Source organism: Carassius auratus, chromosome 20, assembly GCF_003368295.1.
Source record: "Carassius auratus strain Wakin chromosome 20, ASM336829v1, whole genome shotgun sequence".
NCBI classification, from domain to species: Eukaryota; Metazoa; Chordata; class Actinopteri; order Cypriniformes; family Cyprinidae; genus Carassius; species Carassius auratus.
This window is the reverse complement of record NC_039262.1, coordinates 24447971-24472526: the sequence shown is the minus strand read 5'-3', so window position 1 is coordinate 24472526 and position 24556 is coordinate 24447971. Positions and strand designations below refer to the sequence as shown.

The following is a 24556-nucleotide window of genomic DNA, read 5'->3' as shown; positions in this document are numbered from 1 at the left end:
GAAATATATCCCCCCCCCCATAAATTTCCGTCTAACGATTGCGAATAATTTTTCATAAGAATGTGTATTTAAAATATTTTTCACAAAACAGTCAAGTCATATATCACAAGAAAGCTCATTCTCAGGAATCTGATGATGTAGATCATTTTATTGTGTGACAATCACTGATCGAATGATCTTCAACAGAATCGCGATGTAAAATTTCTCACCTCATTGCAAATTATTATTTATCCATCTTAGCACCGCTTCATTCAGCCGCAAACAGCCACACATACCTATATACTCGATATAATCTTTTAGATTAGAATCTCTTCTTTCAAACAAGACCATCTTTACGTTTCTACGTAAAGCGTTTTGTACAAGTGCGCACAAAGGGCTGTGAGAGAGACGCGCAGAGACGCGCTCACTAACTCATATGATAAGACTAAGCGGCTTTCTTCAGCTATATCTATCAGATCTCTTTTGTGAAGCCCTATTGGTCCCTATAGCTGTCAGTCACAGCCGTGTCCTCCACTCAGAGGTGGCGAACTTGACACCGTCCTTCATATGAGACATTAAACCGAGGTCCTGACTCTCTGTGGTCATTAAAAATCCCAGGATGTCTTTTGAAAAGAGCAGAGGTGTGACCTTGGCATCCTGGCTAAATTCGCCCATTGGCCTCCGACCATCATGGCCTCCTAACAATCTCCATATCTACTGATTGGCTTCATCACTCTGTCTCCTCTCCACCAGTAAGCTGGTGTGTGGTGGGGGTTCTGGCGCACTATGGCTGCCGTCGCATCATCCAGGTGGATGCTGCACACTGGTGGTGGATGAGGAGATACCCCCTGACTATGTAAGCGCTTTGAGTGCCTAGAAAAGCGCTATATAAATGTAATGAATTGTTATTATTATTATTATTATTATTATTATTATTATTATTACCTATTGCGCAACAGCGGGGCAGGGAGTGGACAGTGACTGCCCAGTTCCTCTTCCGCCGGCGAAGCGCTGGCCGATGGGAAATTGTGTTTTCGGCTGTTTGTGAACAAAGGCACGGGAGGGAAAACTACAAGTGGACGCGTCGCGTGAATTATGAATGCATGATAATCATAACACAAGATATGGATGACCACCGTCGCCGTGGAGAGGTCAGGACGCGCATCTGGTGGGGTAAACCCAGTGTAAGTTACATTTATATATTTGATTCTTTATTTTGAAGCGTGGAAGCTCTTCTAAGAATAGGCTAAACTGTTATTATTTTCATAATTGTACAGTACTTGACCGCATCCCAGTGAAGGTACAGTAAACAGTACAGTACTGGGTGGATGAACTTAAATTTGTTTGTTGACGCTCCGAAGGTCGTGTTCAAGCTTCGGGGAGCAGATTTACCGCTGATAATCAAAACACACAGAGTCAAAACACACAGACAGGACTCTGGAAGAGTAGATATCATAGGTGATTGAGACAGGTGAGGTCTCCCAATCATTACACGATGCAGAATAGACATAAATAAAATGATATGAAGCTGGAGATTGTGGATTCTATTTTAGATTTGATAGACCAGATATTTTTTATAATTTTATGCATGTTGCTAGTGTGCAATTTGACTGATCCTCTTTCAAAGACTGTTCAGAAAACACACACACAAAAAAAGCACATTGTATTGAGATGGTTCATCATGTGAAACAACATAAATAATACTATTTGTCACAAACAGCAGCTTTTTATGTAACTTCTGAGTGTTTTCTGTAAAATAATATACAGATATCTCATTATTCCATACTGCAGGTGTGTAAAAGACGACTTATGTAGGCGAAAATTGTATACAAAAATGGTATTATTCCTTCCTTCAGTTGGAGAATAACTTTTGCATAGATTAGGATAGAAAGAAATTTCCTTCTTGCTGGAAACACATGACATTAGTCTGAGCTATACTATTTCAAACTTCAGTTTATACAAATAAAATAAAAAAGCGCCTTGTTTTTTCCCCTATTTATTATAATACAGACAGAATATATTGTCATTTTTTTCAATTTCAACAGTGTTTTATATAATTTCAAAGGGTTTCCTTTAAAATGATACCAAATTTCAGCGTTTACACCATTGCACACAGAAAGAATTGGAAGCTTTTCAAATTAGGAAAGAAAATGGAAAACGGAAATCCCCAAAATCCAAAATAGCATTTGAGCTTAAGAGGTTAAGAAACCACAACTAGATCCTAGTGTCACGTAATAATAACAAAAAATCCAGTTGCAAGTGAAGTCCAGTTTATTTTGCCAAAGCAGCGAACAAGCAAGAAGTGTAGAGGATGTGTAAACTGATTGACCATGTCTCTCTGCACATCATTGGATAGCCCCTGGAAAACTGTGGGAGCATTAGAGAGCCCAAACGGCATAACAAGATAATCAAAATGTCCCCTGGAGGTATTAAAAGTGGTCTTCCATTCATTCCCCTCCCTTATGCGAATCAAATGATCCAACTTTTTTAAAAAGGAAGCACCCAGCAGACTCTCAAAGGCTGAAGACATCAATGGCAAAGGATAGAAAACGGATGAAAGAGACTGAACACAGAGAGGGCTGATTGAGATGGGTGGGTTAAGTGGAACCGCAGGAATACCCAGCTTAAGCTCCATCCCGCAATCCAAAAAAATATCCCGGCCCATCCAAAGTTGAACCAAGAGCAGAGTTACAGTGGAAGAGGATTTTTCAACGATGATTCCACCATTCGGTAGCCTCCTTCCTATTGATGGGCTTTGACTTTTACCGGGCACTGCACTGCAATGTGACCCACAGTACCGCAGTATAGGCACAGCCCCTAGTTTTTGTGTCTCTCCGTCTCCTCCCATGAAAGGTGAGCTCTGCCAACCTGCATGGGTTCAGGATCGAAGAGATATCTACTTGTCTTCTCTGCCATACCGGAGAACTGGTTTCCAGTATTAACCATCCGCTTTGGTTTACTTTGTTCATCACGAAGTTGCAATCTAGTGTCCATTGGATGACCAGATCGATCAATCTGTCTAGTGAGATGGGTAATTCCAGAGTGTAAATTTTGTTGATGATACCGTTGGCCAACCTATGCATAAACATGTCCCATTGCGCTTCCTGGTTCCATTTACATTCTGTTGGCAATGTGCTAAACTTGATAGAGTAATTAGTGACTGATCGATTTCCTTGATGCAAACTCCCACACTGCCTCCCTGGTGGATGCAGCCCCATCAAACACTTTCCTGAGTTCCTCTGAAAATAACTGGAATGATGAACTACAATGGTGCCTTTGTTCCCACACTGTTGTTTCCCAGAGAGCTGATCTTCCAGACAGCAGAGTGTTGACAAAATCCACTTTGGACTCCTGTGTGGGACAAGATCAAGGCAGGAGAGCAATGTGAAGAGAACGTAGTCAAAAATGTATGACATAACAGGGGCTCACCAGAGTAGACATTCGGAGGTGGTAGACGGGGCTCAGCATGCCGGCTGGTGTAATCCACAGGCAGAACAATCAGGGATTGAGCGCAGTGGGCTGTTGGGCAGATTCAGGCTTTAACTGTCGGAACTGAGTAGTTAGATCTGAGACCTGCGAAACAAGGGCCTGCACATCATGACCGGTAGCCTGATCTGCTTTTCCTGCTGTGCAAAACGAGTATTTCTGCTGGTAAGAATGTCCATAAGTTACGCAACACTTGCTGGATCCATATTTGGTCAGATCATTCTGTCACATAATAATAACACAAACTCCAGTTGCAAGTGAAGTCCAGTTTATTTTGACACAACAGCGAACAAGCAAGATGCGTAGAGGATGTAAACATGTGCAGGTGAACTAGTGAGCAGGTAAGCAGGTCTCTGCCACACAGAGACTGTGAGACACAGATCCGATCCAACTCAGACAGAATTCCAGAAACAAGACGGTGAAACACACTGGATGACAATCTGAGGCTGAGAGTAATCAGGACTCAAAGGACTGAAGCGAAAGACAGGTATGAACAAACTCAAAAAACAATCTGACAACATGCAGTACAAAACACAAGACAGATAAAGACAGGACAGAACAAGCGGCAGGTGCAGCAATCAGACAGGTAATGAGATACAGACACACAGAAATGAACACATGGATCCATTAACGGTGACACCTAGTGAACTGGCAGATTAAAGACCCATTTAAAATCTTCCCTTTATGTCTAAAATTTTTGAAAAAGTTGTGTCTGCTCAGTTGTGCTCCTTCCTGAAAAAAAAAGAAAAAGGATCTCTATGAAGAATTTCAGACCAGGGCTGCATCTCATTGCTAGTTTTAATTTATCTTAGTGATGCGTTAGACACCATAGATCATGACATACTCATAGATCGATTACAAAACTATACAGGTATTCAAGGGCAGGCTTTAAGATGGTTTAGACCCTACCTATACAATCGCTACCATTTTGTTTATTTAACTTGATTCATTTGTTACATTTATCACCAGTAAAATGTGGAGTGCCACAATGATTTGTCATATGTCCTATGCTATTTTCATATACATGTTGCCACTTGGTAATATTATTTAGAAAATATGGGATTAGATGACACTCAACTATATATCTCAATGAGACCAGATGAAAATTCTAAATTATCTAAGCTAACAGTGTGTTAAAATGTAAAAGACTGGATGACCAATAATTTTCTCCTATTAAACTCTGATAAGAAAGAGATATTACTTATTGGACCAAAAAACAGTAAACAGAATCTTGAAGATTACAATTTGCAACTAACGGATGAACTGTTACTTCCTCTACAGTCAAAAATCTGGGTGTTATATATAACTTTTGAAAGTGTAGTCTCCAAGCTCTCCAATAATGTGTAACACATTGAAATATGATAACATTCGGAGAAGTTGTGGCCATTTGAAGGTAGGCACGCAAAAAAAGGGAGAAAATGGCCTTTAAAGATTGTGCAGTTCTCACCTGTTAGGAGTGACAACAGGGCTCATTTACATCTCATTTAAATAAGCCATACCCCCTGTAAAGCTACATGGTTACATAGCAACGACAGATGTAATGGGAAAAATCAGTAATTTATCTTTTTTTACTTTCAATGTTTATGGAAACTCACCCCATAAGAAACAGAAAACATAACAATAACAAGTAACAAAAAAATATCCAGTATGGAAATGCACACAGACAATGACACGCCCCTACTGCTTGCTAGAATCTCAGAAAAACAAGCCGATTTCAACCTCAAAATGGTTTAAATATACCAATACTGCTATCTCAAAAATGGAGAGTCTTCTTTGTGATCAGATTATGCCAAAAAAAAAAAAAAAAAAACGTTTCTATCTCATTTTGCTTGAAAGTTGTGCTGCCGACTTGTCACTGGTTTCTGTGGCGGGTCACATATTTCCCTTGTTACAAAAACTGCATTCTTCCATCTTAGAAACATGTCCATGCTATGAAACATGTTATCTGTTTCTGATGCAGAAAAGCTAGTTCATGCATTCATGACCTCTAGACTTGACTATTGTAATGCACTTCTAGGTGGTTGTCCTGCATCTTCAATAAATAAGCTACAGGTAGTACAAAATGCAACGACTAGAGTCCTTACCAGGTCAGGAAAATATGACCATATTACCCCAATTATTCAGTCTCTGCACTGGCTACCTATTAAGGTATCAGTTACAAAATAGTATTACTTACCTATAAGCCCCTAATGGTTTAGCTCTTTCATAACTAACTAGTCTACCATGCTACAATCCATCACACCCCATAAGGTCACAAAACTCTGGACTTTTGGTAGTACCTAGGATAGCAAAGTCCACTAAAGGAGGTAGAGGTTTTTTGCATTTGGTTCCCAAACTCTAGAATAGCCTTTCTGATATTGTCTGGGCTTCAGATACACTCTCTCTGTTTAAATCTAGATTAAAAACACACCTCTTTGGCTAGCATTCAAATAATGCATCTCATAATCTTGGACTGTAGATATCTGATCAAATGTCCATTATTATTCTTTAGCTTAGGTTAAACTAATTAATTTTACTTGGTTGGAACAGTATCTACGCTAATTATGTATTTATTTGTTTCTCTGTTTTGCCACGGGATGTAACCAGGATTTAAACAAGCTCCAGTCTGGATCCAGAACACCTGAGAAGAGATGATGCTGACCCTCAGAGGACCTCAGATGATGCTAACCCTGAAACAACAAACAGAACTAACAAATTTAGGTATAAGTTTGATTGCATCATATAATAATTGCTGTAAATAGTGTTCATTGTCTGTTTGATTATGGCTATAATAGATTTTTCTGTACATTTCTGCCATTTGTACATAAACTGACAGTCACCACTGATAAGCTACTACTAAATATTGTAGAATCTTAATTTTCTTCAAAGAAAATAAACTTGATTTACAAATAAACTTGAATTGAATTTAATTGAATGTATGCTTTTCATAAATAGTGAATATGCATATAAACAGCCTTTAAATCAACAGAGTAGATTAATCGTGTCTGATAGTAAGACATACAAATGTAAAAGAAAACTAAACAGCTGTTACTTCTGGCCCAGCTGGTTAATGAAAACAAGGATTTAGGGATTTACATCTTACATTTACATTTAGTCAGTTAGCAGTTAGAAAATGAATAGGGAGGAAATCTAATAGAGGGAATTTATTATTTTTAAAGAATATAATTAGAATAGAAAGTGCTACACTTAGAGGCTCAAATAAAAATAATAATAAGGATAAAAAGTCAATACCTTTATAAAAACCCATTGTCTTATTTTATCCCTATGTTATAGAATGTAGGAACGGAAGAAGACTGCCCTCTATCGTCCAAAAACAATGTCCAGACACCCGGAAATACATAGTTTGATATTTGATAGCAGAGTCAGACGTAGTTACAGTACACTCTACATTGAGCGACTCTACTGCACCATCATGATGTTAGAATGGATCTCATTTGTGATGTTTTACCTGCTTGCTGCTGTTTTCGCTGCATTTCTTGCATATTGTCTGTATGTTCATTATGTTCACCAGAAATATGATCATATACCTGGACCGCCAAGAGACAGGTAATAAACTTTAACAACTTGTTCTCTTTATATTTGTTTTATACTTATACTGTTTATACTTTACTATGTTTGATACAGCTACATACATTTATTTTGCAATAAAACACAATCTCAGAAAAATTAACATGAAAACTGATATCCTGACAGTTTTTTGCTGGGACATATATCAACTTTTGCTAGAGTAATGAAGTCGGACAGCCTTATACATGACTTGTTTGTTAAATGGTAAGATTTCACTTTTCTCCCCTTTTTTGTGTTTGTGTCTTGTTGATTTGACTTTGCACCTACAAAACGTGTCACTATTACATAAACAGTGGGTTATCATATCACGTCTAGTGATTTTGCTTTAGATAGAATTATTAAACTTTTCTGGCATATACAGTAAGCCTATGAGGAACTGCTGTAAAATTTAACTTCTGATTTTCTTTTCTTTTTCAGAAGTTCATCAAAATATTCATTTATTGCATTATAATAAAATGTTGTTATGGGATTTCCTCACTTCAGATAGAAACTATATAGATGTAGGGATACTTTTAATCCCATAAAGGGAATTTGATAAAGTGTTCTTGTTTCAAGGGGAGAAGAATATGGCCCTGTCTACAGAATGAACAGTTTTCACCAAGTGGTGATCGCAGTTCATTGCCCTGAGGCTACAAAGGTAAATGTCTAATTTCATTTAATTTCATTTATATTCAGAATCAGAAACCCAAAAAAATAAAAATAAATTACAAAAAAATAATAATAATCTGTTGTGTTATTGTAGACAATCCTGATGTCACCTAAGTATCTCAAAGATCCCTTTGTCTACAAACGCCTCTTTAACTTGTTTGGAAAAAGGTAAGCTTTAATTTGTTTTGGATATGTAATGTCATTGCAAGGTGTAGTCTATGTAGATGCATTTAGTAAATCAAAAGGGGTGCTAAGTGATTTTTATTCCATTCATATGCATACACATGCAGGAGAACACAAACATAAGCTAATGTGAATTTTGCAATCATCCAAAGTTCAGTCTTTATCATGATATATATATATATATATATATATATATATATATATATATATATATATATATATATATATATATATATATATATATATATATTAGCGGCCCCATGTTTGATACCTTTAAAATCCATCTATATTCCTTCATGTGTGTTTGACTTATACATGTGTAATGTGTTTTATGGTGTTTCCTTTATCTATACACCTTTTACCTATTTATTTATTATTCTCAGGTAGGTAAGGTAAGTCAACTCTGGACAAAACTATAATCACTCCAAAAGTACTTACTATTTGCTCAGCAGGCTTCCCTCTGGTCAGTTCTTGCTTACGGCTCTTAAATTACTACTCTTGTAGACAATAACTATAGTCAACAATATAATACAAGTTTTATTAAAGTTAACAACAGTTATATCAAAGTACAATAGTACAGTTACAAAATCAAGGTACAATCAGCAATCGAGGGATACTGCGCTATTCAATGTCCATCTGTCGAGTCTCTCTCTCAGTCTTTTATACATAGACATCGAACGCTGGCTCTTCTGATGTCATCACCTGGAGTGCTGCCAACTCCTCTGCCGAGGCTTTCAGTTCTTTACGTCACATTGCTTTAGCCATTTTCCTCTTCTTTTTCCTCTTAACCGTCTGTAAAATACACCTTAACTACTATAATTTCCATTTATCATAAAAACTATATCTAATACATAAGTTTCTAATCTAAATCATTCACTACATACATTTCATGCAAATAATCAGTTTTCTTAATGTTAGTGAAGTTACACAATTCATTTTCCATATAGCATTAATCACAGGGTTACATATTTGTACTTAAGCAAAAGCCTTATTACTACTTAGGTTACAGTACATCTGTTTATAGCAAATTGAGCATTAATCAAGACAGTACAATTGCAAAATCATCATCTCCATTAACAAATGGTAAACCACATTAACCATTTGTTTTACAGAGTGTATAATGAATTTAAAGAAATACTATTGTCACAGTGAAGCGAACAATGATATGTTTTCACGGGTTTCTAGGTTGCAGAATCTCTGAATGTCAAGTCAAGCAATTTATATAGCGCTTTAAACAAAATACATTGTGTCAAAGCAACTGAAAAACATTCATTAGGAAAACAGTGTGTCAATAATGCAAAATGACAAAGGCAGTTCATCATTGAATTCAGTGATGTCATCTCTGTTAAGTTAAATAGTGTCTGTGCATTTATTTGCAATCAAGTCAACGATATCACTGTAGATGAAGTGACCCCAACTAAGCAAGCCAGAGGTGACAGCGGCAAGGAACCGAAACTCCATCTGTGACAGAATGGAGAAAAAAACTTTGGGAGAAACCAGGCTCAGTTGGGGGGCCAGTTCTCCTCTGACCAGACGAAACCAGTAGTTCAATTCCAGGCTGCAGCAAAGTCAGATTGTGCAGAAGAATCATCTGTTTCCTGTGGTCTTGTCCTGGTGGTCCTCTGAGACAAGGTCTTTACAGGGGATCTGTATCTGGGGCTCTAGTTGTCCTGGTCTCCGCTGTCTTTCAGGGATGTAGAGGTCCTTTCTAGGTGCTGATCCACCATCATGTCTGGATACGTACTGGATCTGGTGGCTACGGTGACCTCAGTATAAGAGAGTAACAGACTAATATTGGTGTAGATGCCATTCTTCTGATGATGTAGCAAGTACATCGGGTGTTATGGGAAGTGTTCCCGCTTCCGGTTTACCTAATTAATGCAGCCTAAAAATCCTTTAATGGATTTGGATATTAAAAGCATATTAGTATGTTATGTGTAAGCCAGGTTAAAGAGATGGGTCTTTATTCTAGATTTAAACTGCAAGAGTGTGTCTGCCTCCCGGACAATGTTAGGTAGGTTATTCCAGAGTTTAGGGGCCAAATAGGAAAAGGATCTGCCGCCCACAGTTGATTTTGATATACTAGGTGTTATCAAATTGCCTGAGTTTTGAGAACATTGCGGATGTGGAAGATTATAATGTAAAAGCTCATTCAAATACTGAGGTGCTAAACCATTCGGTGCTTTATAAGTAATAAGCAATATTTTAAAATCCAGTTTGACAAATGCAGTTTTACAAATGCTAGAAACGTGGCTTTCTAAGGAAAGATTGCTATCAAATAGCACACCTAGGTTCCTAACTGATGACGAAGAATTGACAGAGCAGCCATCAAATCTTAGACAGTGTTCTAGGTTATTGCATGCAGAGTTTTTAGGTCTATAATTAACACCTCTGTTTTTTTCAGAATTTAGCAGTAAGAAATTACTCGTCATCCAGTTTTTTACATCGACTATGCATTCCATTAATTTTTCAAATTGGTGTGTTTCACCGTGCCTCGAAGAAATAAAGAGCTGAGTATCATCAGCATAACAGTGAAAGCTAACAACATGTTTCCTGATGATATCTCCCAAGGGTAACATATAAAGCGTAAAGAATAGCGGTCCTAGTACTGAGCCTTGAGGTACTCCATACTGCACTTGTGATCGATATGATACCTCTTCATTCACTGCTATGAATTGATGGCAGTCATATAAGTACGATTCAAACCATGCTAATGCACTTCTATTAATGCCAACAAAGTGTTCAAGTCTATACAAAAGAATGTGGTCAATTGTGTCAAATGCAGCAATAAGATCCAATAGCACTAATAGAGAGATACAACCACGATCAGATAATAAGAGCAGGCCATTTGTAACTCTAAGGAGAGCAGTCTCAGTACTATGATACGGTCTACATCCTGAGTGGAAATCCTCACAGATACCATTTTCTCTAAGAAGGAATAAAATTGTGGGGATACTACCTTTTCTAGTATCTTGGACAGAAAAAGGAGATTCGAGATTAGTCTATAATTATCTAGTTCTTTGGGGTCAAGTTGTGTTTTTTTGATGAAAGGCTTAATAACAGCCAGATTGAAGGTTTTGTGGACATATCCTAATGACAATGAGGAATTAATAATAGTCAGAAGAGGATCTATGACTTCTGGAAGCACCTTTTTTAAGGAGTTTAGATGGTATAGGGTCTAACGTAAATGTTGTTGGTTTAGATGATTTAACAAGTTTATACAATTCTTCCTCTCCTATAGTAGAGAATTAGTGGAACTGTTCCTCAGGGGGTCTGTGCACTGTCTGATGCGATACTGTAGCTGACGGCTGAATGGTTACAATTTTATCTCTAATAGTATCGATTTTAGAAGTAAAGTAGTTCATAAAGTCATTACTGCTGTGATGTTGGGAAATGTCAACACTTGTTGAGGCTTTATTTTTCATTAATTTAGCCACTGTATTGAATAAATACCTGGGGTTGTGTTTGTTTTCTTCTAAAAGAGAAGAAAAGTAATCGGATCTATCAGTTTTTAATGCTTTTCTGTATAGTTACTTTCCTGCCAAGCAATACGAAATAACTCTAGTTTTATTTTCCTCCAGCTGCACTCCATTTTCCAGGCTGCTCTCTTTAGGGTGCAAGTATGGTTCTACCATACTTGTAACAAGAAGTAGAGATTACAATTTTGGCTATATGAAGTTTCACAAAACTAAATAATGATCTGAGATATCATCACTTGGCTGCATAATTTCAACACTATCGACATCAATTAACAGTATTAAAATCAAAAAAATGTGACAGTATTAAATCTAGAGTATGATTTCGACAATGAGTAGGTCCTGAAACTTGTCTAACCCCAATAGAGTTCAGAATATCTATAAATGCTAATCCCAGTGCATCTTTTTCATTATCAACATGGATTTTAAAATTACCAACTATTAATACTTTATCTGCAGCCAGAACTAACTTGGATGTAAAATCACCAAACTCTTTAATAAAGTCTTTATGGTGCCCTGGTGCCAGTGGCGATTTCTTTAAGACTGCCATGGAAGCTCAGCTTCCCTTATAATGTCACAAAATTAATGGTCAAATATGTACTATTGTATTAACATTTTATTGACTAAAAATGCGTTAGGAAACGTTCATCTCAAAGAGGAGTTCGTTCAGAATCAGTTACATATAGCAGGTCGGCTGACTCGATTTCCTTCTCATACATTCCCGCAGCTTTACAGTGCATTTCCCTATTGAAGCCCAGCGTCCATTGACTTCAATGGGGGGACTCCGAGCTTCTGCGTGGCTAGGCTAGGCTAGTGTCATGGGTGAAACTGCGCACGATGGCAGACGGTGCTAATATTGTCGACCTGATTTTGGCGAAGCCATTTGAAAGTGTTCCTTACGAGGAAAAACATAGAATTAAACAGCAGGGCAGATCAACACCTAAGATTGATTTAGTGCAAAAGATAGGGAAAAATAACAGGTCTTTTCAGCTCTCCTGGTATGACAAAGTTAGCTGGCTGACTGGAAGTGCTGTGACAAATAAAATGTACTGTTGGCCATGCCTCTTGGTGAAACCATCTCACGGATGTGTTGTTTGGTCAAAGGTGGGGTTTGGAGATCTGTCTTAACTTTGACAGGGCATATAAAAGACATGAAAAGAGCAATGAACATGTGAGTGCATGTGCAAGATTAAGTTACATGGGCAGGATCAGGGTTGAGCGAGCGGCACCCTCCCGCTCTCTCTCTTGTGAGGCCAATAAGGAAGTGACTAAAACTGCAATTCATCGACTGGCCGCTTGAGGCTGGCTGCAAAAGGGAGTCAGTCCCATAGACTCCCCATGTTAAAATGCCCAACTTTACAGCAGAAAAAAACATGTTTACAGCCTGGTTCAAAAAATGATTTTGGTCTATATTGCTAATTTTGCCCTTCATGATAACTGTGAGGGGGGTGAATTTTTTTAAAACTCATCCGTTTAAATTATATTAAGACTTAAAGTTCTGCATAATTAAGGGCATGGCCACTTGAGTGACAGGTGGATTGCCGCTGCTGACAATGCGCCAAGATGGTGACAGCCCGCTCTGCACACTTTGCGCTTCAAAACCGCTATTGAGGAGTCTATGGGTGACGCCACGGACACTACGTCCATATTTTTTTACAGTCAATGGGGTTGAGCATGCAATAAATGAAGGTGATCGCATTCAAGTGGCTAAACATAATTAAATAGTCAAAGTGCTTTATTGGATTTTTTTATGTTTCGGGGGGGCGAGATGCCCAGTCCGTTTTTGAAATATTAAATGAGAATATGCAGGGCTACAATTTTAAGGACAAGCTTGTGGCACAGACCTATGATGGGGCTGCTGTCATGGCTTCAGATCTCAATGGTCTGCAGGCCAAAGTGAAAGCAATAGCCCCCAGTGCAATGTTTGTGCATTGCTATGCACACCGACTGAATCTGGTGCTGTCACAGGGGGCTAAATGCTTGAGTGCAGAATTTTTTTTGCATCACTCTCTGGATTTGCCACATTTTTTTCAAAATCCACAAAGAGGACATCTTTTCTGGAGTCTGCAGGCTGTTCAAGGTTGCCCAGAACGCTCCTACTCAATGGAATTTCACATCACGGATAGTGAGCACTGTGGCAAACAATTATGATGGCCTCCTGCAGACATTTGAGAACATCATTGCAGATACAACAATGGATGATGATACACTGGATTGTGCCAAAGGCTTTGTGAGGAAACTGGAGGATTTTGAGTTTGTGTTCATGTTGTACACATATGAACAAATCTTCTCTGAGACTGATGTGGTCTTTGATATTGTCCAGCAGAGGGCGATGGATGTTCTTAACTGCAAGAACAGAATTGAATCTCTTCTTGCATTTGTCAAAGAGAAGAGGTCAGAGGGGGCTTTCCAAGCCATTTATGCCAAAACAGCAGATCTCACATCAGACCCACTAGATGAGCCCATGAGAAAGCGCCGTCTGACCCAATTGCAGGATCCCCCAAGAGCGATACAGAAATCTGTACATGGCCATCCTTGATAACATCTTGGAGCAGATTCCTCGACGTTTTTCAAATTTGGAAAGCATGCTCTTCTTAGAATTAGTCAATCCAGGGAAATTTGATGACATGAGACCAGAGGAGGCCTTCCAAAGTGTCCTGAAAAGTTATGGCCATCACTTTGATTCAGGAAGACTGAGGTCAGAACTTCAAGTCCTGTATTCAGATCAGGACTTGCAGGGTAACAGGGGAAAGCTGTGTGATTACTTGGTGTTCCTTAAAGACATAGAGTTGGAGAGTGCAATGCCTCAGCTTTACAAACTGTTCTCATTAGTGGCAACAATTGGAGCTACATCTGCAGGTGTAGAAAGGAGCTTCTCCTGTTTAAAGCGACTCAAGTCCTACACCCGAAACACAATGGGCCAAGGCGGTTTAAGCAGCCTAGCTCTGCTGGCCATTGAGAGGACACTGGTCAAGTCACTTGAAAAGACTCCTAGTTGGTACGACAGGGTCACAGACCATTTTCTTGAAAAGGAACGTAGGGTAGAATTTACTTTTAAATAAATAGACAATTTTATGATGTAGGCCGAAAATGAGCTTCCCCTCTCTGACAGACCAGTAGCCGCCACTGCCTGGTGGCCTGTATACAGTAGCCAGTACAAACATCACAGGGGATTTATCATTAACATTTGCTTCTCTGGATAATGTTATATGAAGCACCATTACTTCAGATGGGTTATACTTGAAGCCTGCCCTCTGAGAAATCCTGAAAACATTTTTATAAATTGAAGCAACACCTCCCCCTTTGCCTTTTGGACACTGCTCATGTTTATAACAGTAATCTTTGGGGGTGGACTCATTTAAAATAATGTAGTCATGTAGCACATCTAGTTTATGATCAGTGATCATTTCTAAATCGCTTTATAGCCCGATTTTCTGCGGGCCTGACTTCCCGCAGAATGCTGTCTGATCCAATCAGAATGCAAAGCGCCTAGTGCGAGAACAGAACAGACTGGCCATATGCCTAACTCCAGGTTGACTCACTGTCTGTGATGCACCTTTTTTCAGAGCCCATGCTAACGGGTCAGAGCATTCACACTAAACATGGTAAAAGGCTAGAAATAAAAAAGTGCGAAAACAATGAATATCTAGCACATGAGCATAGAGAGTTGTGAGTCCACAGCACGCAGTTTGAGTGAGAGGAGACACATTTTAAGTGCGTACACTCTCTCCGGGCGAGAGCAGCGTGTATCTGAAGCACATGCATCTGGTATTGTGAGCAAAGGAAAACTGCATGCGAAAAGATAGATTCGCGCTTGTGCATTATTTCGCGTTGTAATAACACGTTCTGGCTGCTGCTTCTGCACCGCTTACACATACTGTATACTCACTGCAAACGTGTGTGAACCTGTATAAAGTATAACAAATCTATTTCAACACCTGAGGCACCGCTACAATTAATGACTCTATGAACAATGCATGGCAAAAAAGAAAAAAAGGTCCCTGGACACGGGATTTATTTATTCATATTTTTTAGCCACAAGTCTATACATTTTGTTACACCTTTAAATAAAGTTAACAATCTAGCTTCTGAGTCCTAAGTTATAACCCAACAATAGCGGGGTCAATACATTTGTTTGCAGTGAGTCGCGCAAACATATGTGTTTGGTTGTGTGGGCCGCGAGTTGAAAAAGGTTGGGAACCACTGGTATACATAATAGGGCTATCCTTTAATTACAGATGAATTAACTACATGCCAAATTAATTATGTGATATACTGATTAATTCATAAAAATAAAACAATTGCATGGTAGGTCATGGTGTAACTTTATGTGAATTAAAAGAAACTGAATCTTCTCAGGTTCTTGGGAACTGGGCTAATAACGGCTACGGACCATGACGTATGGTACAGGCAACGTCGCATCATGGATCCAGCTTTCAGCAGCACGTGAGTTAAGAACATCTCTGATATATTGAAATGAGATAGAGATGCAACTCAGCTGACGTGGTCTTATCCATCAGATACTTACGAAGCTTGATGGGCACTTTTAATGAGATGTCTGAGCGCTTAATGGACCATCTGGAGGAAATAGCTGACAATAAAACACCTGCCGTCATGCTTAATCTGGTCAACTGTGTCACACTCGACGTCATCTGCAAGGTTTCACTCTTCTTCCTGATTATTCAAAAGGAAGGTCTAATGCAAGGAAGGTCGAATTAGTTGTTGATCAATAATGAGTATGTTTTCATCCGCAGGTGGCTTTTGGGGTTGATTTAAATTTTTTGAAGCAAACTAACAGCCCCTTCCAGAAAGCAGTTGAGCTGTGTTTAAGGGGCATGGTGTTCTATCTCAGAGACCCATTCTTTGCGGTAGGAGAATTTATCAGAAGATACTCCAGTGTAGTCGTTTTTTATGCTATATAATATTTTTTTTTCCCTCAGCTTTTCCCCAAGAATTGGAAGACCGTGCAACAAATTAAGGATGCAGTTGAACTCCTGCGTAAAACGGGAGAGAAATGGATACAAGACAGGAAGACAGCAATAGAAAATGGAGAAGATGTTCCCAAAGACATTCTCACACAAATCCTCAAAACGGCAGGTATGTGGCTCTCAAACACCTGAGACAATAAAAGTTAAGTTTGTGCAGACAGTAATTAAATTGGCTGCAAAATTGTGCACATTTAAAAAAATTTATTAATCATTTAATTAAATGTATTTAAAAAATAAAATTATCCATTTAATCATGCCATACTACTACATTTAAACCTAACGATTGTGAAAAAAATACTTAAAGCAGTTAAACAATTATAGTTCAAATTCAAGTGAAGAGCAATCGAAAGGAACAGATTACCGGAGTCTTAGAACACATTTTAACATTTTGAACAGTTTGGAGCTGTTGGACAAAATGTGACACGTTGTCTTTATGCAGCTCATGGAACAAAATGCAACTTGACAGCTTAAGATGTGTGTCTAATAGATCAGCAATCATGATACAGCACAGTCTGATAACTGATTACTTTACACTCATTGAGTCAACCATGAACTCCTCTGTATACCAAAGTATTCTAGAGTCAAATGTGAGGACATCAGTCCGACTGCTAAAGCTTAGCCTGGACCAGGTTAGGCAACAGGAAAAGGTTCAAGCACATCAGCATATCAACAACAGAAAGAAAATTAATATGATGCAATAGACAGTCAAAGTCCAGACCTCATTCAAAGAGTGGCCCAAAATTCCTCCAGAACGATGTGAGAGACTGATAAAGAAGTGTTTACTTCTATCTACTGCTGCTAAAAGCTGATCCACAGGCAAGTGAATCATAGGGTGTCCTAACTCTTTCACATGACTGTATATGTGGAAAAATGACAGCTCTCATTCTGGCCCTCTGTCTGAAATCACCAGGTTTTAAGGGGTGAGTCCTTTCTGGCTTGTCAGTAATCGAACTGTGTCAGAAAGAGAACTTGCATCTGTATACTGTATACAAGTGTCAGCCATTGAATGACTGAATGCCAGTAGGCAGGGCGTATCGGTAGACGATGACTATTCGTCTATGCTTTACTCTGGAGGCATTGTGTATGACCAAGTTTGTTTGTTGAATGTTGTAAGCTGTGAAACTTGCAGGATGTTTTAATGGTGCAAAGACCTCTCATATGTCAGAAGATCAAGGCAAATTTGATTTCTCCTGACATGAAGAAAAATGTCATTGTAATTAAAAAATGTAATTGAGTCTTTGAATGATCAGGTTGATGGACATGACATACAGTTGATTTGATTCCAAATTTCTGTTATGTTTTTGTTCTTTGCTTCAGAGGAGGAAAACGTTAATAGTGCAAAAGATCATGAGCAGATGTTGGACAATTTTGTGACTTTCTTCATTGCTGGTGAGTTATGGCTACATTTGATTATTGTTCATAACCCCCTGCAGTTATAAACAGTGCTTGTTTTTGTTGCAGGGCAAGAGACAACAGCAAATCAGCTCTCATTTGCAATCATGGAATTAGGGAGACATCCAGAAATATATAAAAGGTAAAAATACATATATATTGGAAATGTGGACCTATTCCATCCGTCTTGCTTTACAGTGGTTTCTAGTTTGAATATCCTTTCCTACCCAGGGCTAAAGCAGAGGTGGATGAAATCCTTGGGACGAAAAGAGACATTTCATATGAAGATCTTGGAAAATTCACCTACTTGTCTCAGGTGGGTCTGCTGAGATGTTCTTTTACATGCTGCAAACACGAAGCATTTTGTATCCATTTTTTAAATGGTCTTTGTCTGTTACCCAATGCTTCAGGTGTTAAAGGAAACGCTGCGTCTGTACTCAACTGCTCCAGGAACCAGTCGTTGGCTCCATGAGGACATGGTTATAAATGGACTGAAAATCCCAGGGGGCTGTGCTGTTACTGTGAGTATTGGTTCATTCAGTAGCCATCACTGTACCAGCCCAGCGCAGCTATTTCTAGTAATACAAGTACAGCTCTTGTTAATAAGATTGGAGAAAAAAAGTAATTGTTTACGAAAATGACATTTTCAAAATTAGGTTTAATAACATCTTAAATTAGCAATACACATTCTGTCACCGAAGTTTTACTAATTTCATTGTATATGATTAAATTTGTATTTTGAATCATTTTTGTCTCTTCCCATACAGTTCAGTTCTTATGTCTCCCAAAGAATGGAGCAGTATTTTAAAGATCCGTTAAAGTTTGATCCAGAGAGATTTGATGTGAATGCCCCAAAGTAAGTCATTATCACAGTCTCATTTTACTCTGTTTCAGCATTTATGCCACGTTCACGGCGTAATGATCGTTATTCTGAGATGCCAACCACAGCCTTTGATTCCAAATTCCAAATTTCTGTGGCAAAGAAATGAATGTGTGTAATTTATATAGTCATTAGACACAGCTATAATACAACAACCCTGTGAACCTTTTTCATTCTGTGCTAGCTACGTTAAACTGTGCTGTACATCTGTTTAAGTGGTATTTCAGGGTTCAGAGTCTACAAGTTGAACTGCGACTTGCACTCTTTTTACAGTCGTAATTATGATATGTACTACATGAACACACCTTTATGTTGTGAGATTTTGGCATGAAATCTGCTGATTTCAAATTGTCTTCTTATCTGAAAGGCCTTATTACTGCTACTATCCGTTTACACTTGGTCCACGAACCTGTCTGGGGCAGGTCTTCTCACAGGTGATATAACACACAACACAAACACACACACGTTTGCTCCTCCCTTTCTCCTTCAGAATTTTAAGACTTTCAGAACACACAGACTCATGTTTTGGATTCCTTTAGATGTTTGATTGATGCTTGTTTCCAAAGAGCCATATTTGCTGTGATCTTAACTAGTCTGTTGTCTTTCTACATTCAGATGGAGGCAAAAGTTGTGCTTGCCAAACTGCTTCAGAGATTTGAGTTCAGTCTGGTTCCTGGACAGTCTTTCGATATTAAAGACATGGGAACTCTACGGCCCAAAAGCGGAGTGATCTGCTACATTAAACACCGCTCATAGGATATGTTTAAGGCCCTTTGTTTTGTGACAACTTTGAATACCATCACCTTCAAACACCAACCTGAGCACAGAAGTTTAACATGCTAATCATTTACATTTACATTTAGTCATTTAGTTTATGCTTTTATCAAAGGCGACTTTCAAATGAGGACAGTGGAAGCAATCAAAATCAACAAAAGAGCAATGATATACAAGTGCTTTAACAACTCTCAGTTAGCTTAACGCAGTACACATAGCAAGGGCTTTTAAATAATATAATAAATAAAAAGAAAACAGAATAAAAGAAGAATAGAGCAAGCTCGTGTTAGAGGTCTTTATTTTCTTTTGTTAATTTTATAATTTATGGTACATATGCATTTTTAATTTAATAAAAGTTTCAATAACTGCTGGTTTGGTCTTATTACACTATTTCATATTATTATTAAGTTAAACTAACGGATTTTTTACATTGTAAATATGTGTGAAGAAAAACATCCTCCGTGCAGGCCCCAGCGAGGATCGAACTCGCGACCCCTGGTTTACAAGACCAGTGCTCTAACCACTGAGCTATGGAGCCAGCTATGGTGTAAACTTGAAGAATAGAGTATTTGATCGTATCGCAATACATTCGAAAATAGTGTAAGAAAAAAGTATTTTTTAAAACTTTATTTGATGCCGCGTTATGTGTCAAAAAGCATGAATGTAAAGTTAAAAATATTACAATTTATTACAAACTTGTATTAATATAAGAATGAATTGAAATTAATTATTAAGGTTTTCAAATTATTATTTAAAAAAATGGAGATATGTTATGTAACGTTACCAGCTAACCTAAAATTATTTTTTTATGGATTTTTAGTCGATGTTTTCGTCGCCTATAAGTAATACCCGGATGGAATACTTTTATTCACTAGAGGGCGAACTTCACCAACAAAACGCAAAAGCTAGTCTTTAGTTCTGAATTAGTACGAAGTGTTATTGCTGCAGGACAGTGGCCCCCAGAAGATGAGATTGACGTCCGTGGTCTACATCGATATTCTTAACTTTTTTTTAATCATTAATTCAAGGCATTAAATGTTTGCCTAAAAAACACAACTGGCTCTGCACCTCTTTACCTAAATTAATTACTTGAGACTTATGTGCCTCTAGAAGTTTGCGTTCTGCAAGTTAACGTCACTTTTTTTTTGTCATCCCAAATAGGCAAAAAATCGCTTTCACTGACTTTTAAATGAAATGTTCCCTCCTGGTGGAATGACCTCCACAACTCAATCCGAGCAGCTGAGTGCTAGCCATCTACAAGAATCTGCTAAAAACACACCTGTTCCATCTTTATTTGACCCTCTAACTCTTGCACTCTCTATTCTACTTATATTCTTTTTAAAAACATTTGTCCCTTTTATACTTGTACTTTATTCATTTATGGCTTATTAAAAAAAAAAAAAAAACTAATACTAGCTTTTCTAAATCTTTTTGTATTCTGTATGTTTTCTTTATAATTAATATACAGTTCAATTAAACAAAAGCAAAAAAGGCCTCTAACACTAGCTTCCTCTATTCTTTTTCTATTCTGTCTTTTTTCTTTTTCTTTTTTATATAATAACAAAAAAAAACTTGCTGACTGCTTTACGCTAACTGAGACTTCTTATAGCACTTGCATATCCATTGTCCTCATTTTTAAGTCACTTTTGATAAAAAATTCTGCTAAATGATTAAGTGTAAATGTAATCCTGGTTTTAAATACATTTGAACAATTACTCAAAATGCCATGTTAAGGTCTCACTGAAAGTTAAACGTGGGACTATGCAGTGGCTAAAGTGGTCCTGAAGAGCCCCAGTCCTGCAGTTTCACCCCAACCCTAATCAAACACACCTGATCAAGCTGAGCAAGGTGTAAGGGTTACTAGAAAGCTACAGTTGAGTTTTTATCAAGGTTGGAGCAAAACTCTGTGGCTCTCTAGGGCTGGCGTTGGACACAGCTGTACTATTGGTTTGAAGACATACTTTGTTCTCGTTCATTGATGTAAATTCTACATTTGCCAACATTTAGTAATAAATATTTAATATATTATTGTTGTATAATTTTTCACAAAGCAAATTTTGTGAGAAAATAGATGCATGAGATTTAATTTGTTAATACAAAATAATTAATTGATACAGTTATTTTCTTTAGTGCTGTAAATCTGCGGTTAATATTAAAAAAATCAATTTAATGTAATAATTTAATGTGTGTGTGTGTGTGTGTGTAATGTTCCCTATGAACAAAATAATTAAATTTTTCACTTTTTAGCTTTTTAGATATGTGTTGTGTAATAACAGAGTTCTGCACTGAAGACTTACCTGTGTTTACACTTTGCCTTCGCTTAAAAAGACATACATAACGCATAAAATAAATAAATAAATAACCTTTCACCAGTAACATAAAAAAAAGTTGAAAATAAATTTAAATGTAATAAATTTAATTACAAATGAATAATTAAATCGTAATTTAAATGATTAGTCTATTATAATTTAACATTTCAAAATTTAATTAAAATCTGTCTGTGGGAATGTGGCGCTGTCTCTTTAAGAGGGCAGATCCTGTCTTTCGCCTCTCATCTCTGAACCTGCTCGGATCATTTCACACCAGTCTAAAGGAAGAAGAACCGAAGCCGAGACCCTGAGCGTTGACTCGCGTGAGGAGCTCTACGGCAAACCCCTTCTGATCTGATCTCTGGAGCTTCCGATCAATTTAAACCTGAATGCAGGCATCTCTTTAATGAAGGCACTGTTTATGGCTGTTATTTTTTGAAGTATAGCTCTTGAAACCTGTAAGATCACGCGTGTGTGAAGAAATTATTTCCTTGAGAAAAACATTTACAACGATGCTCGTGGATTTGTATGTCACGCATATTGTAGGATTTTTAAATGCACGCACGATTGTGAATTTATCGGTAAGTGAGGCGTAAGGTTTGACAACAAATGTGTGTTCAAGACAAATCAGTTCATGCATAGTCTTCCATTGCAAAAGGATTCCCGTAATTATTTACATAATCTATGAATCGGATTTTTTATGCGTTTTTACATTGCTTTTTTTTTGGTGGGATTCGGACACAGCGCTATGCTAGATCTTTGTTAAATATTTAACCCTGAGACTGTTCCTCTGTAAGCATCATGATGGCAAAACATTGTCCCAATGATGACCTAAGTAAGATCTCTGATGATGAACTGGTCAGATGGAGCAAAGAAGACTTGATCAAGAGACTGAGAAGGGCTGACAGTGAGAAAATGAACCTAATGCTGGAACATGGGAACATGATGAAGGACATCAACCGCAGACTGCAGGTGCACCTCCATGAGATCCGTAATCTGAAGGAGATCAACCAAAAACTGCAAGATGATAACCAGGAGCTCAGGGAGCTCTGCTGCTTTCTCGATGATGATCGGCAGAAAGGTAAGAAGCTGTCTCGGGAATGGCAGAGGTTTGGGAGGTATACGGCCAACTCCGTGTGGAAAGAGGTGAGCACCTATCAGCAGAAACTCAAGGAGCTGGAAGTCAACCAGGAAAACGTCCTCCGGGAGAATGCAGAACTAAAGGAGATCATTCTCATGTTGGATGAAGATAGGAATGGCGCAGGATCTAGGAGCTCTATAGACAGCCAGTCTAGTCTGAGCAACCTGAATGGAGGTTCGAGCATTGTCCGAGATGTTGGCGATGGGAGCAGTACCTCCAGCGGCGGAAGTGCTGGCAGCCCAGACCATCATCATAATCACATACACAAGACTGTAGAAACCAAGATTGGCACCATACGACGATCAATGGATGATCTCTCCGCTCCACATCATCACAGGAGCATTCCCAATGGACTCAATGGTGAGTATATGACCATTTTTGCTGAAATCAAAATTGGTGTTTTGTTGCTTTTAAGGCCATTGATATATTATTATTATGTTCTTAAAAATGTGACATACAGTTGAAGTCTAAAGTTAACATGCACCTTGCAGAATCTGTAATAGTTGCATATGAGTCCCTCAGTTATCCTCAACGTGAGAAGATGGATCTCAAGTCATTGTTGGAAAGGGTTCAAATACACAAAATGCTGGAAAACCAAAGATTTGTGGGACCTGAAGGATTATTCTGAAGAACAGTTTAACTGTTCAAGAACAAACAAGGGACTAATGAACAACTACCACAAAAAATAAACAAAAAAACCCCAGCTGTGAATCGTTCATGTAACAGCACATCAAGGGGATGTAAACTTTTGAACGGGGTCATTTTTATAAATGTTACTACTGCAGTATTTTCTCATGTGGACTATATGTTAACATCTTTTATGTGAAATATCTTATTCAGGTCAGTACTAAATAAACAATAAAATTAAATTTTGGTCAAATAATTAACATTAAGCAATTTCTGCAAGGTACATGTAAACGTTTGACTTCAACTGTAATTAATTTGTATTAGGTATTCATATTTAAAGAGATCTTTTGCTAATTTACACATTTATTTCCAGTAAATGGTGTTTTATGATTCATAAAATCATCAGTCAATGGTTTCCATCACTTTGAGAGTCAACAAAGCCATATTAAGCTACTACAGCCAGTAAAGTTGTAAATAATGTTCATTTTCTTGCACAGACTGATCATTTCGCTTCATAAGACCTCAATATATCATCAGGAGCTGCAAGTATTAATTGCATAATATGCCTTTGTGATTTTTAAAATGACGGTTGCCGTCAACTTTTTTATGGCCTTTTATTAATCACCAAGGATCATGGTTTCAGCTAAAATATTTCCTCACTGTTCTAATTAAAAGAAAAGTAATCTACATCTTGGATGATCTGATGTTGAGTACATTAACAGCACATTTTCTTTTTTGAGTGAAACCAAAAATACTGATTAGTGCTAATGGGCATGTACATTTATTTTTCTTCAGGCAAATCCTATTTAGAATGAGAATGTCCCACATATTAAACAACATCCGGTAAATGAAGTTACTCTTCCACCATATTGGGATTCCCACACACTCTAGTCTTAAGTAGAGATCATTTGAGTTAAACGTCTGTGAGTTGAAACATTATTTCCTGTTTTCATTGGAAATATGTAAACAGAGAAAACTGAACCGCTACTAATCACTAATATGTTTGAGATTGGAGGTTTAAGCGGTTTTAAAATGCTCCTGTGAAACTATAGTTAAGAACACTTGTAACAGCCAAATGGAAGAATTAATTTATTTAACTAAGATTA

The 24556-nt window shown here is 37.8% G+C and overlaps 2 protein-coding genes and 1 non-coding gene across 4 annotated transcripts in view; 2 read left to right on the top strand and 1 right to left on the bottom strand.

Moving 5' to 3' along the window:
* Window positions 1-6792: 6792 nt before the first annotated feature.
* LOC113121257 (cholesterol 24-hydroxylase-like) lies at window positions 6793-19610 on the top strand. Its single transcript, XM_026291577.1, has 15 exons — window positions 6793-7011; window positions 7159-7236; window positions 7588-7669; window positions 7775-7848; window positions 15699-15785; window positions 15860-15998; window positions 16094-16207; window positions 16280-16436; window positions 17645-17716; window positions 17789-17861; window positions 17951-18035; window positions 18130-18240; window positions 18487-18575; window positions 18967-19033; window positions 19215-19610. Exons 1-15 carry the CDS (start codon window positions 6878-6880, stop codon window positions 19353-19355), a joined length of 1503 nt encoding a protein of 500 aa, XP_026147362.1. The 5' UTR covers window positions 6793-6877; the 3' UTR covers window positions 19356-19610.
* Window positions 19611-19838: 228 nt separating this feature from the next.
* On the bottom strand, window positions 19839-19911 carry trnat-ugu (transfer RNA threonine (anticodon UGU)). The gene has a single exon. It is a non-coding gene; the product is annotated as a tRNA-Thr (tRNA).
* Window positions 19912-21942: 2031 nt separating this feature from the next.
* The window catches only part of LOC113121256 (coiled-coil domain-containing protein 85C-B), a 41288-nt gene continuing 38674 nt past the window's right edge, over window positions 21943-24556 (top strand). For both annotated transcript variants that reach the window (XM_026291576.1, XM_026291575.1), the window contains exon 1: window positions 21943-23183. In XM_026291576.1, the coding sequence (XP_026147361.1) occupies window positions 22484-23183 (700 nt within the window). In that variant the 5' untranslated portion in view covers window positions 21943-22483. The remainder of the gene's footprint in view (window positions 23184-24556) is intronic.